Consider the following 15,728-nt stretch of genomic DNA (forward strand, 5'->3'; position numbering starts at 1 on the left):
AGTTCCCTTTCTAAGGATATTAATAGATATTAATAGGTTATTATAGAAGATGATGCTTCAAAACCTACTTAGTGCCATGCAGATTTGTATCGGATATGATGGAAGAATGAAATAAAAGAGGCCCCATTCCAGTTCAAATGGTCAGTAACTGAAAGGCTTGTCCCCTTCTAATTAACACCTTTTTGCATTCCCTGTTGAACTGTTTTTGAGGCACAACTCTCCTTGTACTACTTGTGTCTAACCATAAAGAAAATACAGCTTTGATTGGAACCTCTAGTCTTAGCCCACATAAAGAAGTAGTTTTACAGTAACATGAAGGCATCCATAAATTCCTTAAACATTTACATATAAATGAACATTTAGAGCTGTTACCAAATACTATCAGTCAACAGTAAACTTGATTTCAAATTAAAACTTAAATTCATGTGGCTTATCAAATACATTACGGTTGACCAAAAATGTACATAATTTTCTAATGTAGGGGCTTTATGATTTTCTGTTGCTTGAGATACAAAAATCCAAAATGTATAATAACTACAAAATAAGCACAAAAAATTCAAACTCATGACACAAATATGATGGAATTTATCTCTCATCTTCCATGCCTATCTCCTAGATATTCAAGCCCAAGCCAGCTGTCAAAGGATTCATTTCTTAGTCAGCTGAGAATGTAAATTCCTTGAGAGATACAAGTCCATTTAACTCAGAAAGTAATTTTAGGACAGAATGAATCTTCCTCTAGAGATGCTCATTTCCTTCTATATATTGCTATATACTTTTAGTAGAATTTCCCTTTATGTAAAGCAATGTGCATATTATTCAAAATACACCCAAAAATTGATCATAAAATGTGATGCAGACTCTCAAAAATCTGCTTTCCAGGAATTTGCCTTGTTAGTGCACTCATCTGCTACAGCAGCCGGACTTCATGAAGTGCGTCGTGGTTTGAAGCAGTGACTGTATAAATCTGCCCAAACCACACCTTGATTTAATAGAGTTCAGATCAACTGGAAGCTGGAACTATAAAGCTGTGAGATATCGAAAGTCAACCGATCAAAGGTAATCATGCTGGAAACTCATTTTTTAATGCAGAGGCTCAAACCTGGACTTAATCAACAAGAACAAGCTCTTCTTACAAATGCTTGCTATGAAAGATATGTGCAACATGCAAGCTTTATTGCAGCTATAAAAGTAATTTCTTTACAGGTATAAAACAGTTTCGTTTTATACCTGTATTACGGATGGAAAAATGGACATGAATTAAACAAGGAATCATTAAATTACATAGTGAGAACTGCGTAGTCCATTAACATGAGAAATATGACAAAATCCAGGTGGTAAGCAATAAATTTACTTCTGCAGTCAGCTTCACTTATAAAAATAGCATTTTTCTAGTACTGGGTAAATACTAGCAAAAACACCTATATGTAAAGTGAAAATTTCATGTAACTGCACAGAACAGCTCAATAAGGATGTGCAGCTGAGGATGAAAAATGTGCAAAATTCCCTATCAGGAGCCCGGGGCATGTAAAACGCTACTGATTTAAGAGTTCCGGCATGTGAATGTCAGAGGTCAAAGCAATAAGCTATTAAAGATACTTTCACTTCCTCAGAAATAAAGTGCTGTCTTGGGCTGGGAGGGGAAAGGTTAGAAAAGCTGTTTATCTGCCGCTCCATTCCCATTCTTCCTTCTGTCAGGAAATCCTACAAGCTCCTGCACCCCACGCAGGGTTAACCCTGGGTCACGTCCAGCCCCCGAGTAAGATCCCAGCTTTGATTCAAGTGCAAAGACCACATGGGCACAGGTTGCACTTTCTCAGCTGCAGGGTTTGCTAAAGCTCAGCTTAGCAAAGCCTCGGTGGGACAGAAGAGCCCAGACTCCAGCACGTAACTGCTGAGGGAAGAGCAAAGCCTCAGCCATCAGTTTGCATAAATTACAGGGGTCATTAACAACGGGAAAATGTTACTTTGTCAGAGCTACAGCTGCAATAAGAACTACAAATATAGGACCAGGGCAAAGTGTTTAACCGGCGGGAAACCTGCGGAGAGGGGAGAGACTTTGTCCCCTCCGAGGAGCCACGGGGCACGTTCAGGACAGCCTAACAGGAGTGTAATAAGGAAAGAATCCACAAAGATGCCAGGAGACTGTGGAGACAGGGACATACTGTTGGGCTGCAGAGGTATGAGCAGAAAGAAACTGCCTGGAGCTGGAAGGGATGCCAAGGCATTTGCTGAGATGCAGGAAACTACCGAACGGCTGCTGGATTAGGTGCAAAGCTGAAGGAAAACACCTGTTGCAGGCAAAGAGTGGGCAAGGGGAAGTCTAATTTTAGTATATTTCTATTAAAAATATATAAATGTCTTATATGCATGAATATGTAGAAATATATATAAAATACATATTTTATACACACACAAATATTTCTAATATGTGCTGTATTCCATTCTGAATTTCATAAGTTTTACAGAAGTTTTTAGTTCTAGTTAATGTAGTACCAGAACCTACCTTGAAACTTAAAAAGCCTTGCCATTGCTAAAAGGGGTCATTACAAAGAAGAGGTGTAGGAACTTGCAGCTCAAAGCTCTAGATGATCCAAGGACTCATCAGATGTAAATATTAGCTATAATATGTATTAGCATAATCTATATTCGTTAGTTCTGTATAATGTCCATTCCCACATGTGCTGGTAATTTTATTCAAATCACAAAATCATTAAGGTAGGAAAAGACCTCTGAGATTATTGAGTCTAACCATTAACCCAGCACTGCCAAGACCACCACTAAACCCTGTCCCTCAGCACCACATCTACATGTCTTTTAATGGCTATAATAAGAAAAACATACTTTTTATGAACCTACAGGTGGCATGTCAGATTGTACCTTTCTATACAAAGGTACAGTAATTTGTAAGATGGTAAATTCATGCCATGGTGTAAAATACCATGATTTATTTCTTAAGAGGAGCTGTTGAACTTTAATAAAATATAGAGAGGTTCAAACTTTGAGTTGTTTCTGACAGATGTGATTCAAAACAACCTCATTTATATAACACTTTCATTGGCTTTCAATATATTAAAATAGTCCATATTTTGGCATTATTTTTTGACAGAATACAAAACAAAATAGAAGGAATATTAAGACATAAACCGTAAGCAAATAATGCCTTAACACAAATAATAGAACATTAAAAAAAAGACAGCAAGGCAGCCTTTAGAAGAATGGCCAGTTCTTTTCATTTTAACAATTTAAAAGTTTTTAATGAAAAACCTATCAGCTTTCTTCCCTGGGTTAGGTGGGGTTGCACATCTGATTCTACAGATCATTGAGGCCAGAGCATCACTCTCCATTTCTGTGTTTTATTTGCTCCAAAACCCTGGACAATCTGTCATTAGTCATCAGATCATGAAAATATCATGTGGATTGAAGGAGTTCTAGAGTGCAGGCTATTTTGCCAGTTATCTTACCAAATTTATCAGCTGAGTGTGGACAATGTCTTCGACCAGAACTGCCGTTTCATGGAGTGGCCTGCGAGCGTCTCCCAGGGAAAACCTGAAACAAAGAGGTTTATTGCAAGGTTATGGAAATTAGTTAAAAAGAAAAGAAGTATTGGTCTCCTGAAAGATAAAAAGAAGAAAATATGAATAATAACAATAAGGTTAATGCACCTGTATGTACAGAAATGGATCACTAAACCTGGTGCAAGGATCTGGTGCAAGGATTATAAACCAAAGTCACGTGGTTAGTGGAACAAAAGAGCTGCAGGAATGTACTCTAAAGCTTGTGTGGACACAAAATGAAAGATTGAGGAAAGCGAGGAAAATCCAGTTTGTAGGAACATCAGTGCACACTCCTCATCAATAAACAACGCTGGTAACCTTGTAAGAATGGATGAGGAGAAGACTGGCATACTCCACTTCTTTGCCTCAGTCTTCACAGACAACCTCTCTTCCCACACTCCTCTGGATGATCTTTAATGTCCTTCCCAACCCAACACATTCTATAATTCTAGAATTGTAAGAGAAAACAGCAGGCAAAGCTGCAGCGTGTGCAGTGCTAATTCTGCATTTGCAGTCCCCTTCATTTACAAAATTACCAAATAACTATTTGAAAAGGTAAAATGTCACCAGTCTTTTTATTCCAAATCTAAATGCTGGTGCTAAGATGTGGAAGAAACAAACCAAGGGTAAACATTTTTATACATAATAATGTATGTGAGGCTCCTAAAGTCTACACTGCAACATGAAATGGCAGGAGGTCATAAAGAGATTTTGTGTTCATACAATATCACGAACAAAAGGCAAGGTGAGACCAGCAAGCAACATAAAATGAGGAATTGTGACAACGGGCTTTGCAAGGTATTTTCTCCTCTTCCTACTTTTCTTATACTTCTATTTTTTTGCTATTTCTTCTTCTCTAAGAAATACCAGTCTTACATCATTCTAGAGAAAGACAACTTCTATGCTGTTTGGTATTTCCTCAGAACATTTCTAAGAATAAAGCATTTTCTCTCCTCCTAAAGTTGAGTTTTTAAAATACAAAAACTTGCACAGTAAAATATATGCACCGTAAATTAAACAGCACAGGCCAACAATAACACTACAGATTCTTATAAAAAGAGTGAAAATTTATTTACAAGCAAGACTCAAATCTTTATAGGTGACTGAATATATCAATTATTTCCTTATGAAAATATTAATTTATCTTGCAATAGAGTAAATATTTTATTTATAAACAAATGAAGATCTCCATACTAGGCTTCTGTTCCTTTAATAATGAAATTATGTCCAGTGGTCTGCAAACAGCATTTCAAATTCTAATAAGTAAATATCAGCCTGATATGTGTAAGAGCACAACAAGAGCTGCTCAGGCAAAATCTGAGCATAATCCACTGTACTACACTGGTCATAGCATGAGGAAATTACACTCTGTATTTGTCCCTTAACATTTGTCTCTCTTGTTGGGACTATCAGCATTTTAAAGACAAAAGTTGTGTTTTATAACACGTACATTTCTAAAATGAGCACAACTCAAATAATTTTTTCTCCACAAGTACATGGATTAGAATGTCAGGCAATTCCTAGGGCTATAATGACAGCACAGCAATCCATCTAGAGACTATTAAATATCTTATAAACTGAAAATATATGTACATGATATAGAAATACATAGAAATAGAAATATTTATTATTATGTACATTGGAAGATTAAACAGTATTTAAACCATCACAGATTCAAAAAAAAGTGCTCATACATGATAAAGCTCAAGTTTTTCTTTTTTTCTTTTTTTAGCAGTAAGGTTTCTAAGTAAATGAAAATGACAACAGTTGTTTTTAATCACACAGGGTATATCAAACCAAACAGAAGAGTTACCACAAACATTATATACTGTCATTCTTAACTGCTGGTCTTTTATTTTTTAAAGGTAATTATTCTTTCTTTTTAAGGCTTCAAATACAAAATAAATCAACTATGCAAGACAGTAGTAAACACCTGGTGTCCAACATGACCAGCTTGGACATACGTTTCTCATGATCACGGTTTTACTCACCACCCCAAACGTACAAATTAAAGGGCTTGGGGTTTCTTTTCTGAAGACAACAAAGTGCAAGAACCAAAATCTCTTTTTGAGGGAAGATGCTGACTCTACGTTCAGCTGCCCTCCACATCTACATTCAGAAATCTCTCTCACAGGTAATTCACAGCTCCCCAACTGGCAGAAGGGGCAGAGGAGTTACAGTCACGACGCAGCACACGGATCCAAAAGGAGACAAACATCAAATCTTTTTGGTCCATTTTGATGGACCACTCAGGATAAGGGCCAATGGCTTCAAACGGAAGGAGGACAGGTTTGAACAGGTACCAAGAGGAAATTCTTCCCTGTGAGGCCACTGAGGCCCTGGCACAGGTTGTCCAGAGAAGCTGTGGCTGCCCCATCCCTGGAAGTGTCCAAGGCCAGGTTGGATGGGGCTTGGAGCAACCTGGGATAGTGGAAGGTGTCCCTGTCCATGGCAGGGGTTTGGAACAAGATGACCTTTAAGGTCCATTCCAATCCAAATCATCCTATGATTCTGTGATAGACCAGAGTTGATGATGAGAGATGAAGAAAGGTTAAAGTCAACTGCACTTCTTGATTTAATAGAAAACCAAGTTCCAGATGCATCTAGTTTCTTCCTCCCTCACTTCCATGCTTTCCACCTTCCAAAGCTATTTCTATCTCAGTTTGCCTTCACTGTTTTCCCACATGGCTTCTGCCAGCTTCTTTCCCACACACAGAAAACTAGATATTGGCATGGTGGTTTCAGCAAAAAGTAAAAACCACCACACCCACCCACAGCCGCTTCCTTTTTCTTTGCAATGGATCCAGGATTTTCAGACACTAAAATAAAAAAAGTTTCTATAGTCATTATTTGTATTTGTATAGCATTTGGTATGTTTCTTGATTCTAACATACTTTTAGGATAACATTCTTTAAGATACAAAACACAGCCTTTTTTTACGTCTTTCTGCTACCGGAGGTAATAAACAGAAATGCACAAGTAGCTTATGGCTTTAACTCTCATTTCTTTCCTTCACTTCTGCACTGCACCTCTCCACAGCAGAATAAACACTAAACTACAAGTCAGATGGCTCAGATTTTCCCAAGTTGCAGAATACAAAGCAGTTTAAGAAATAAAAGAAAACATTTTAAAAAGAGACCCCCAAATTTGGTGCCCTTGATTCTGGGAAGTGAAGCTGAACTTGATGCTTTAATATAAGTTATGAATTTCATTTCACATGTGCTTTGCTTTTATGGTTCATGAGAGTCTTTTAAAGAACCTTCCATTCACTAGACATATTAATAAGTCTTCTTATGAAACACATAAAAATTCTGTTGAAAATAAAAAAAGAGAGCTGATTCTCCACAGGTAAATACCAAAGAAGAAATATATCAAAATACAACGTTAGCAGGGCATCAAAGCAGTAAAGTATTATGGGAGACAGTCCTGGTAATAGAAGCATCAACCCATTAGACATGTCTTACAATAATAAAGCCTTCTTAGAAGATCCTATTTCAAAGGTTTGTCTGTTTTAAAGAAACATTTTTACAAGGGGGGGATCAGTTTACCCAGATTTTCACAGGAGGATTAAAATAGTAGCATGGAGAAAGAGAAGACTGCTGCAGCGCTTTTATTGTTTACTTTTAGCTTCTATTTCTAATTTATTTAAGTTCCTGTAATGATGTTTCCAGGCTCTTCAAAAGGGTAAATGTCCAAGCCACTAAGTGCCTACATGAAGTATCATGGTACTATGTGTAAACACACGCTCATACTTGGCACATGCTAAGGTCCAACTGCTGCTCATGGTGCAGGGACTGACATTTATAAGAACTTCATAATGGGCAGCTACAGAAATAGATAAAGTGCTTTTTGCTATATTTTGGAGGTTTAAATGTCTGAGAAAGGTATTGTGGCAGGCAAGGCTTGGTTCAAACACCCTGATGCAGAGCTCTCCAGGTGGCCAGACCACCAGGAGAGCAGACTGTGGAGACAGAGAGCTGCTGCAAGCTCCCGTCCTCCACAGCCCTGAAAAGCTGCCCTGGCCAGAAAGGAACTATAACCAGGGTGGCTGGGAGTGCACTGAGCTAGAATAAACAGTTTCCCTCACTGGGGTTTCTGCTGAGTTCACATCGTAACAAGGCTGCCCCAACGCATTCAGAATTTACCACCTCAAGTAAATGTGATCAATCCAGCCTAGGGAAAGTGTAAAAGCAGCCAGGTAATCTCGTGGGAAATATGTACTTTTTTTTTTTTTTTTTCCTCCTTCTAGAAATCCCTAACAATTCTTCTTTTCTGTTTCCACATAAAGGATGGGCACATGCCACCTGGCTTGTGTCAGCAGCAGTGTGGCAGCAGGGCCAGGGCAGTGATTGTCCCTGTGCTGGACATAGGTGAGGCCACACCTCAAGTGCTGTGTCCAGCTCTGGGCTTTTCACAACAAGAAAGACACTGAGGGGCTGGAGCGTGTCCAGGGAAGGGAACGGAGCTGGGGAAGGGTCTGGAGCACAGGTCTGAGGAGGAGCAGCTGAGGGAGCTGGGCGGGCTCAGCCTGGGGAAAAGGAGGCTCAGGGGAACCTTGTGGCTCTGCACAGCTCCTGACAGGAGGGGACAGCCAGGTGAGGGTCAGTCTGTTCTCCCAGGTAACAAAGGACAGGATGTGAGGAAATGGCTTTGACTTGTGTCAGGGGAGGTTTAGATTGGCTATTAGAGAAATTTTCTTCACCAAAAGGTTGGTCAGTCACTGGAACAGGCTGGTGAGGGCAGTGGCGGAGTCACCAATCCTGGAGAGATTTAAAGGACATGTAGAAGTGGTTCTGAGGGGCTTTGGTTTAGTGACTGACCTGGCAGTGCTGGGTTAGTGGTTGGACTCGATGCTAGAGGGATTCCATGATCCAAACTGCCACAGGGCAAGCAAATACTGTCCTCAACACAGAGGTATTTATTTGCTCCTGCCTACAACCAGACTGGGTCTATGGAGCACAGGGATCCATGTGCCTGCCATGCCACAGTGACCTGAGAAGGTGCACACTGTGTATGTGGGAGCGTAGCCCATGACCTGGATGAGAGGTTTGGGACACACGTAACAATCTAGGCATGATCTGGGCCACATATTGGAGTGCCCAGAGGGTTTGTGAGTTGGACCAGGAGGTCCACAGCAGCTGCTGCGGAGGCTGTGGGGTTTGTTTGTGAGACCCACTTGCTTTGTGTGTCTCTGCAGGTGAGGACTGAGCTCTCCAGCACAATGACTGAGCTTGAGACTACTGGATTTAGCAATGACCAAGGTGTGAGTGCTCATCATGTACAGAACCAGCTGTGATCAAATACAAAATCAGGCAAGGATCCCATAAAATCACAGAGGACAAATCAGCTACCAGATATATTTGGACTGGGTAAGATGTGGGCTCACATCTCCCCAGTATTGTAAGAACACACAGCAAATTTCTCTTCTGTTAGCTGTTTGGTGGGAATGCACTTGGAATACGCAGCATATTAATTCCCACAGATGTTTCCATATTATAAGGAAGTGTTCTCTGAAATATATGAAATACTGGAAACCTGACAGCCAGTTTGTGACAAAGAAAACCAGTTTTACAGTAGTGGGCACAAAAACTTCCAGAAAACTTCCCGCTCTTTGAACACCTGAAGGATAAGCACTGTAAATTACTGTAAAACAGTGAAAAGAAGCTTTGGAAAATCAGAAATACAATATCTTGAAGTAATTCACTGTCATACCAGAGGATGCTGACTGTGAAGACAAAGATAAAAATAAGGAGATTGGGTCCCTTAGATGACAGAAAATTAGGAGACTCCTCTGATGAGCATGGGAATGAGCCTGTCATTGCAACAACCAAAAAATAGCATAAGGATAGTACCTTTTTCAAGGTCTCAAAAGCTAAAGATAACTCCTGTCTCTGCTTATTTTTTGCCACGGCTGCTGCTGAACAGATTAGGCAGATGTAAAGGCTGAAAGGAAAGAGATGACTGGTGCCAAACCAGAAAATTGATCAGACACACACAGGAGGACACACTGTACAGAGAGTGGAAGGGGAACGAACAAAATCCAGGAGGAAGAAACTTCCCTTGGTAAAAGGATGATTTCAATAGGGGATAGAGAGATAAATAATGAAGGCTCAAAATAATTTCGTTTTTATGTTATGTTATATCAGAGAGAAAGAGGTGAGGCTGCTGTTTTGTAGACTTCACTCTCTCCTAATACTGTCTGCAAACTTACTGAGACACTAATTTAAAAAGGAAATAATCTTGCTTGCTGTATTGCCTAAGCTTATGGAAAAAGGGAACAATCTAAAGCACTGACTTAAGTTAACTAATGAGCAATATCTACCAGCACTACCCAAAAAAGCACTGGAATATTGCTATTTATATGTTTGTCTGCTTATCAGGTAACTTCCACCAAAGCCTTTTTAGAAAAAAAAAGGTAATAACTCCATCAGAGTTCATAGCTAATACATTTATCTGCTTGAATTAAAGAAATCAAGTATGCAGAGATTTCATACAACGTGCTGAGCATGGTTCTTCACCAAGATTTAGTGCAAGTGTGATATGCAGAGCAAACATCTCATTACCCTGATGATGTGAACAGCAGTAACTCCACTTTCCTGCTTCTATAAAGACTAGAAATACTACAGGTAGTTATAAAAACCAATTACCACCTATTTATGCAGCAAGTGCAGACATCCTACTACCTTATTGCTATTGCCTTATTAAATGCTATAATATTAACTCTAAGAATTTGATTATTGATTTATTGAATCTTTACTAAAAGAAACTCAGCTAAAGGAAAACACTTTTCCTCAAATGTGTATGGCAGTGAGAAGGGCAAGTACAGGAAGAACCCCAAATGTCAGAAACAAAACGGGGCTTTTTTCAGTCTAAAATTAAGCCCTGATGGTGTCTGTAGATATTAGAAAAGCATAAACATTGAGAAACATTACATAATACCATTTAATTATTCAAAAGTACACAGTGACAAGTAAAGGGATAAAATTTAGAAAAGGAACATTTAGAGCAAATTAGAAGGAAAACATCTGAAAACAAGAATTAAAACCCTCTGTAACCATCACAGAAGGAAGAGAATCTTCACTGCGGGACACACAAAAAACTGAGCTTAGCCAAGAACTGGGGAGGGGTCTTGTGATGCTAAACAAGTACACAAATTAAATCTTGATTGTGTGAATTAAAATAATTTAAAAAGAGATATAACCCCATTCTATTATGGTATATCACCTGCAATTCTATGTTTGGAGTCTGAAATAAACTTCACTGATGCTTATAATAATTAAAATTCTGAAACCAGGAAAAGGCTTCATGCTGAATAATTATTTTGAGCTTACTGAAAACTTTATAATGCTTAATGGTTCCCTGCAGATACTTCTCGATTACCAGGGTGGAAAGCATCATCCAAACCAATCATTGCTCCCCTGAGTTAAGACCTAAACAAGGAAAGACCTTTGTTAGAGCAACTTTGCTTACCTGAAAATGTAATTAGTTTGTTTACATCCTGAGATTTTAAATGGTGAGGTCTGCCAGGCAGCAGGATTAACAATGCCTAACATCTTGCCAAATGAAAAGTCCAATTCTTCTCACAAAAAGACAAACCCTGCCCTCAATGACGCCACCATAAATCAAGAATAACACAAGATCCTCAGGGATAAATTTCAGAGATGCTGAAGTCTCCCAGCTCCATGGGAGGTCATTCTGTTTTGACTCAACAAAGTGTTCTAAGCATGAACCTTCTGAATCATATTCTTAAGCTGATTTTGAATGCTTAAATGACTTGTGGAAACAAAATAACATCCCACATTTTCCCTTTAGAAAGGGCAATTTTGTTAACATTCCTTTACATACACTTTGAAGTAGGCAGTAAGAAATGTCTATCCAATTTTTTCCTTAATTACCTCATCTTCATGACTGTAAAATCAGTCTTTCAGGGCAGAAAAGGGGAAAAAAGAGGAAAAATAAAAAGAAGATACCACTGTATTGCTTCTACTCCATGAATCACAGACCAGCTGAGGTTGGATGTGTGGAGATACCCAGTTCAATTCCTTCAAGGCTGCATCCACTGAAGTTTTGACATTTTCAATGATGGATCCTTCACAACCTCTCTGCACAAGGTTCCCACACCTTTGGCCACCCTCACAGTGAAAAAAACATTTTCTTTAAGTGGAATCTCCCGTATTTCAGTCTCAGTGGCTCCTGTCCAGTCACTGGCCACCACTGAAGGAAGCCTGGCTTTTTCTGCTTTACTCCCTTCATCAGGTATTTATAGACATTGATAATATCCCCATGATCCATCTCCAGGGTGAACTAACCCAGCTCTCTCAAGCCTCTCTTCTATGAGATGCTCCAGTCTCTTAAGCATCTGAGTGGCCCCTCACTGGACCTGCTCTGGTATTTCCATGTCTCTCTTGTACTGGGGAGCCCAGCAGTGGCCCCAGAGATCCAGATGGGTCTGCCCAGTGCAGAGGGAAAGGATCACATCCCTCACCTGCCTCATGCAGCCCAGGGTGCTGCCCAAGAGCTCACTGCTGCCTCCTGTCCAACTTCACTACTGCCTCCAGCCTGTTCAGGTGCCTGGGGTTACTCCTCTCTTGGGACGTTACTTAGGATTCCCCGTTATGGGGCTTCATGAGGTTGGCACATTTCTCCAGCCTGGTGAGAATAACAGCAGTATGACTGGGTCCATCAGCCACCCCTGGTTTTGTATCCTCACATCAAAATGCTGTGGGTGTCCCATCACTCAGATCACAGTGCTGAGCCCAGGATCAACCCCTGGGATCATCAGAAGCAACAGCCCTCCAGAGGGACTTTCCACTGCCAGTACCAACCCTATAAACAAAGCCCTCTGTCCATCTCTTTATCTATCTCATCAGTTTGCATAAGAAAATGTTACAGGACAGAGGGAAAAGTAAAGCCAAGTAAAAGCAAACATCACTCTCTTCTCATCCCTTATGTACTGTTATTTCATCATAGAAGGCTGTTGGGTTGGTCATACGATTTCCCCTTCATAATCTGAAATTTCTAAATCACTTTCAAATTCTTAACAGGCTCAGAAATGATTTCTAGGATGACCTGCCCAGGGGTCAATGTGAGGATGACTGGTCTGTCATTTCTCAAATCATTTCTCAATTCCTTCTTGTTCATTTTGGGAACAGAAATGGAATTTTCTTCCTCCCACGCCTCAGGAATGACCTTCCCCCGGTTGCCATGATTTCTCTTCACAAGTAATATCATACATAAACTCAAAGCAGGATCCTGTACATTATGTCACTGGAAGAGCAAATATGTAAATTACAGTCTGATTTCAATCAGGAAGTGTAGAAAGATTATCTGTACTTTAACTTTTATGACTACTGTTAAGACATGAAAAATGATTTTGTGTATATAAAAACACAACTTAGAAGACATATTTGAGTAAAATGTTTTTTAAGTACTTTTTCCTTCCCCGTGGTCAATAGGCAAAATGTTGTCAATTTTGATGCAAGATGCTATAGAAGTCTACTTTCAACAGACCATTTATAGGTAACTATGTTTCAGAGTGAATATGCATAGAGTCCATCCAAACCTAATTTTGTAAGTTTTGCTAAAAGCTCTGCAGAATAATCTTTCTACATATGGTCTCCACTGAACTAACTCGGTTACTCTTTGTAAACTGTGGGATGTACAATATCCACTGGCTGAGGAACAGTGTGATTTTGTAAGAAAAGTAAATGCTTGAATATGGATAATCACATGATGTAGGTGCTTTCAGATGTCCTGGTATTAATGAAAAACAACAGACTTCACCCTCTGGGTTCTTTTTCTCTTATAATATAGTAAACACTTTCTAACTGGTGAAAATATGCAGATTTGTCCTAAAGCAAAACTGTAGCAACACCCATTTCCAGTGCCTTTGTGTACACATCGAAATACGCCAAACTCTAACAGTTAAGTGTCTTAAACATAAATTAATTTTACAAATCCTTATGACTGGCCAAGGAAAAAGATATCATTTATTCCAGTTGTATAACATAGTATGTTCCATTTGCTCATACACAACGGGTTTCAAATGTTCAGGAAACAAATGAGACAACTGTTGTTCTCGACCATGCAGACTAGACTATGATCAGTCACTTCTGTTCTAGGAAAAAGTTAATCTCAACAAAATACCCAAACACAACTGCAATTTAACAAAGCCAAGTGAGATGAATTCTCAGCCTGCTCTCAAGAGGACAGGGCAAAAAAGTGATGAGAAGAGCAGGAAGTCAAAACATCATTTCACTGTATATATATATTATAAGTGTTAACCAAATGTGGAAACCCCTTGCTATTTTAAATCTAGATTAAAACCACAAGACAATTTATACTAATCCACAAGATACAAAACATAAATGAGGATGAATGTTTTAGGCTAATTTCTACAGAAATAATATTATCTTTTTTATATTCTCCAGAACTTCAAGGACATTTTTCATTGTTTTAAAAATTCACGTCACAATTTTATGAATGAGATGTGTGGGTGTTGAATGATGATAATTACACCCAATTCTCAAACAACACACTTCCTTATCAGATGGTAACATGTTTTACAACATCAGTTTTCATATTTTACTACCCTTCCTGAAGTCAGTGCCTGGAGAAGGGAAGCAACTTGTCCACTGTGGTCGGTGTCAGAAAAAGCAAGTTTTCGCCCCGGGCCTCCCATTGCCGGGGGAGTAACACATGCTCTACTCACAAATCAGGCTTTGCAAATTAGAGTTGTTTTAATAACAGATTAGCAAATTAAATTTAATTTTAATAGTAAAACAAAATGCTATGAAAATTCCACCCATGTATGTAGGGAGCCTGTACTTTCATATTTCCTTTTGCAGTACTTGTGTGAGAGAACTGTTGCAGTACTCAGTGTAATAGTGAGGACAAATAGAAGAAGGTGTCAAAAACATAACCTAGCTCAAAAATATAGAAATGTTTGAGACCAAAACAGGCTTAAAACTATCTGCATTTCTCATGAACAGTGGAAAACCCAACTATGAAATTAATATTTGCAGTATTCTACACTTACATTTTAAAAATCTATTATAAAAATAACAAAACCACTTTAAAATACTTAATATAACTTTTGAATCAATAGTATTCAGAGATCCTAGCTTGGGCATCTGTGCTCTAAATTACAGATAATGATTTTGGGGCAGAGCCTTCTACAGCTATGAAGCACCACAAGCCCTCAGTTATCAAAAGACAAACCCACTGCAAGTTGTTACAGGGCTCACTCTGTATTAAGAGTGAACCTGTGACTCAAAAGTAGAAACTACTTCCCCACTAGGCACAGATAAAACACATCCACTAAGAAGAAAAGAGACACAATAATTAAAATATAGAATAATACTTTCAAATAGTAGGGTTTAATTTAACTTCAGGAATTTAGGTTTAACTTCAGGAAGTACTGAACACACCAATACTCTTCTGAGAGTAAAATTCTACCATAAGATACATCAATTTTACTGGAGAGAACAATGCTTTAAAAATGTATTTTACTTCAGAAATCAAACTATGCAACCTTCTCCCTAGAGTAAGAAACTGGAAGTTCTCTGATAAAATCTTTTCTGGAAAGTCAGGGCAATTTCATATCAATGGTGTGCTCTTTTTCCTGCTTTCAAATGGATTACTTAGATGTTTTAAAATGTTATAACCCACAATAATCTGTTCCAGGCACCAACGAAAAGGAAGAAAAAAATTACAGAAGTCAAGATGTCGCCTGGAAGCACTTTATGGCAAACATTATAAAGATAACACAGAGCAGAGAAGCTCTGGCTCAATCCATTATAAATACCCCATTCTTCTTAAAATCACAAAAATGTATTTATAGTAAAGAACTCTTACAGGCTTTTTCCTCCAAAGACTTCATCTAAGCACAATTTGGCAGAAATTTTGGAACAAGAAAAGAAGAGATTTATAAAATATTGATGTTTTACAATCACCCTGGTCTTGATCTACTTGCTAGAAAAACAAAAGCAAGGATTTTGGAAGATGACCACATCCATGTCTGCTAATTATAATCAGTTTTTTATTTTGTCCAAAATGAGCCGTCTAGAAGCTAGACTGAGTAGTCACTAAATCATCACTTAGACAACTAATGTATCATTGGCAACAAAAGTATTTCTTATTTTGTTACTGGCACAATATACTTTTAAAATA

General features: G+C 38.6%; 1 protein-coding gene across 4 annotated transcripts in view; it reads right to left on the reverse strand.

Annotated features, from left to right (window-relative positions):
- SUPT3H (SPT3 homolog, SAGA and STAGA complex component) overlaps nt 1–15,728 on the reverse strand; it is a 256,330-nt gene that overhangs the window by 123,621 nt on the left and 116,981 nt on the right. For all 4 annotated transcript variants that reach the window (XM_063423657.1, XM_063423677.1, XM_063423687.1 and 1 more), the window contains exon 3: nt 3,465–3,549. In XM_063423657.1, the coding sequence (XP_063279727.1) occupies nt 3,465–3,549 (85 nt within the window). The remainder of the gene's footprint in view (nt 1–3,464; nt 3,550–15,728) is intronic.

This window comes from Prinia subflava, chromosome 2 (genome assembly GCF_021018805.1).
Source record: "Prinia subflava isolate CZ2003 ecotype Zambia chromosome 2, Cam_Psub_1.2, whole genome shotgun sequence".
Classification (NCBI taxonomy): Eukaryota; Metazoa; Chordata; class Aves; order Passeriformes; family Cisticolidae; genus Prinia; species Prinia subflava.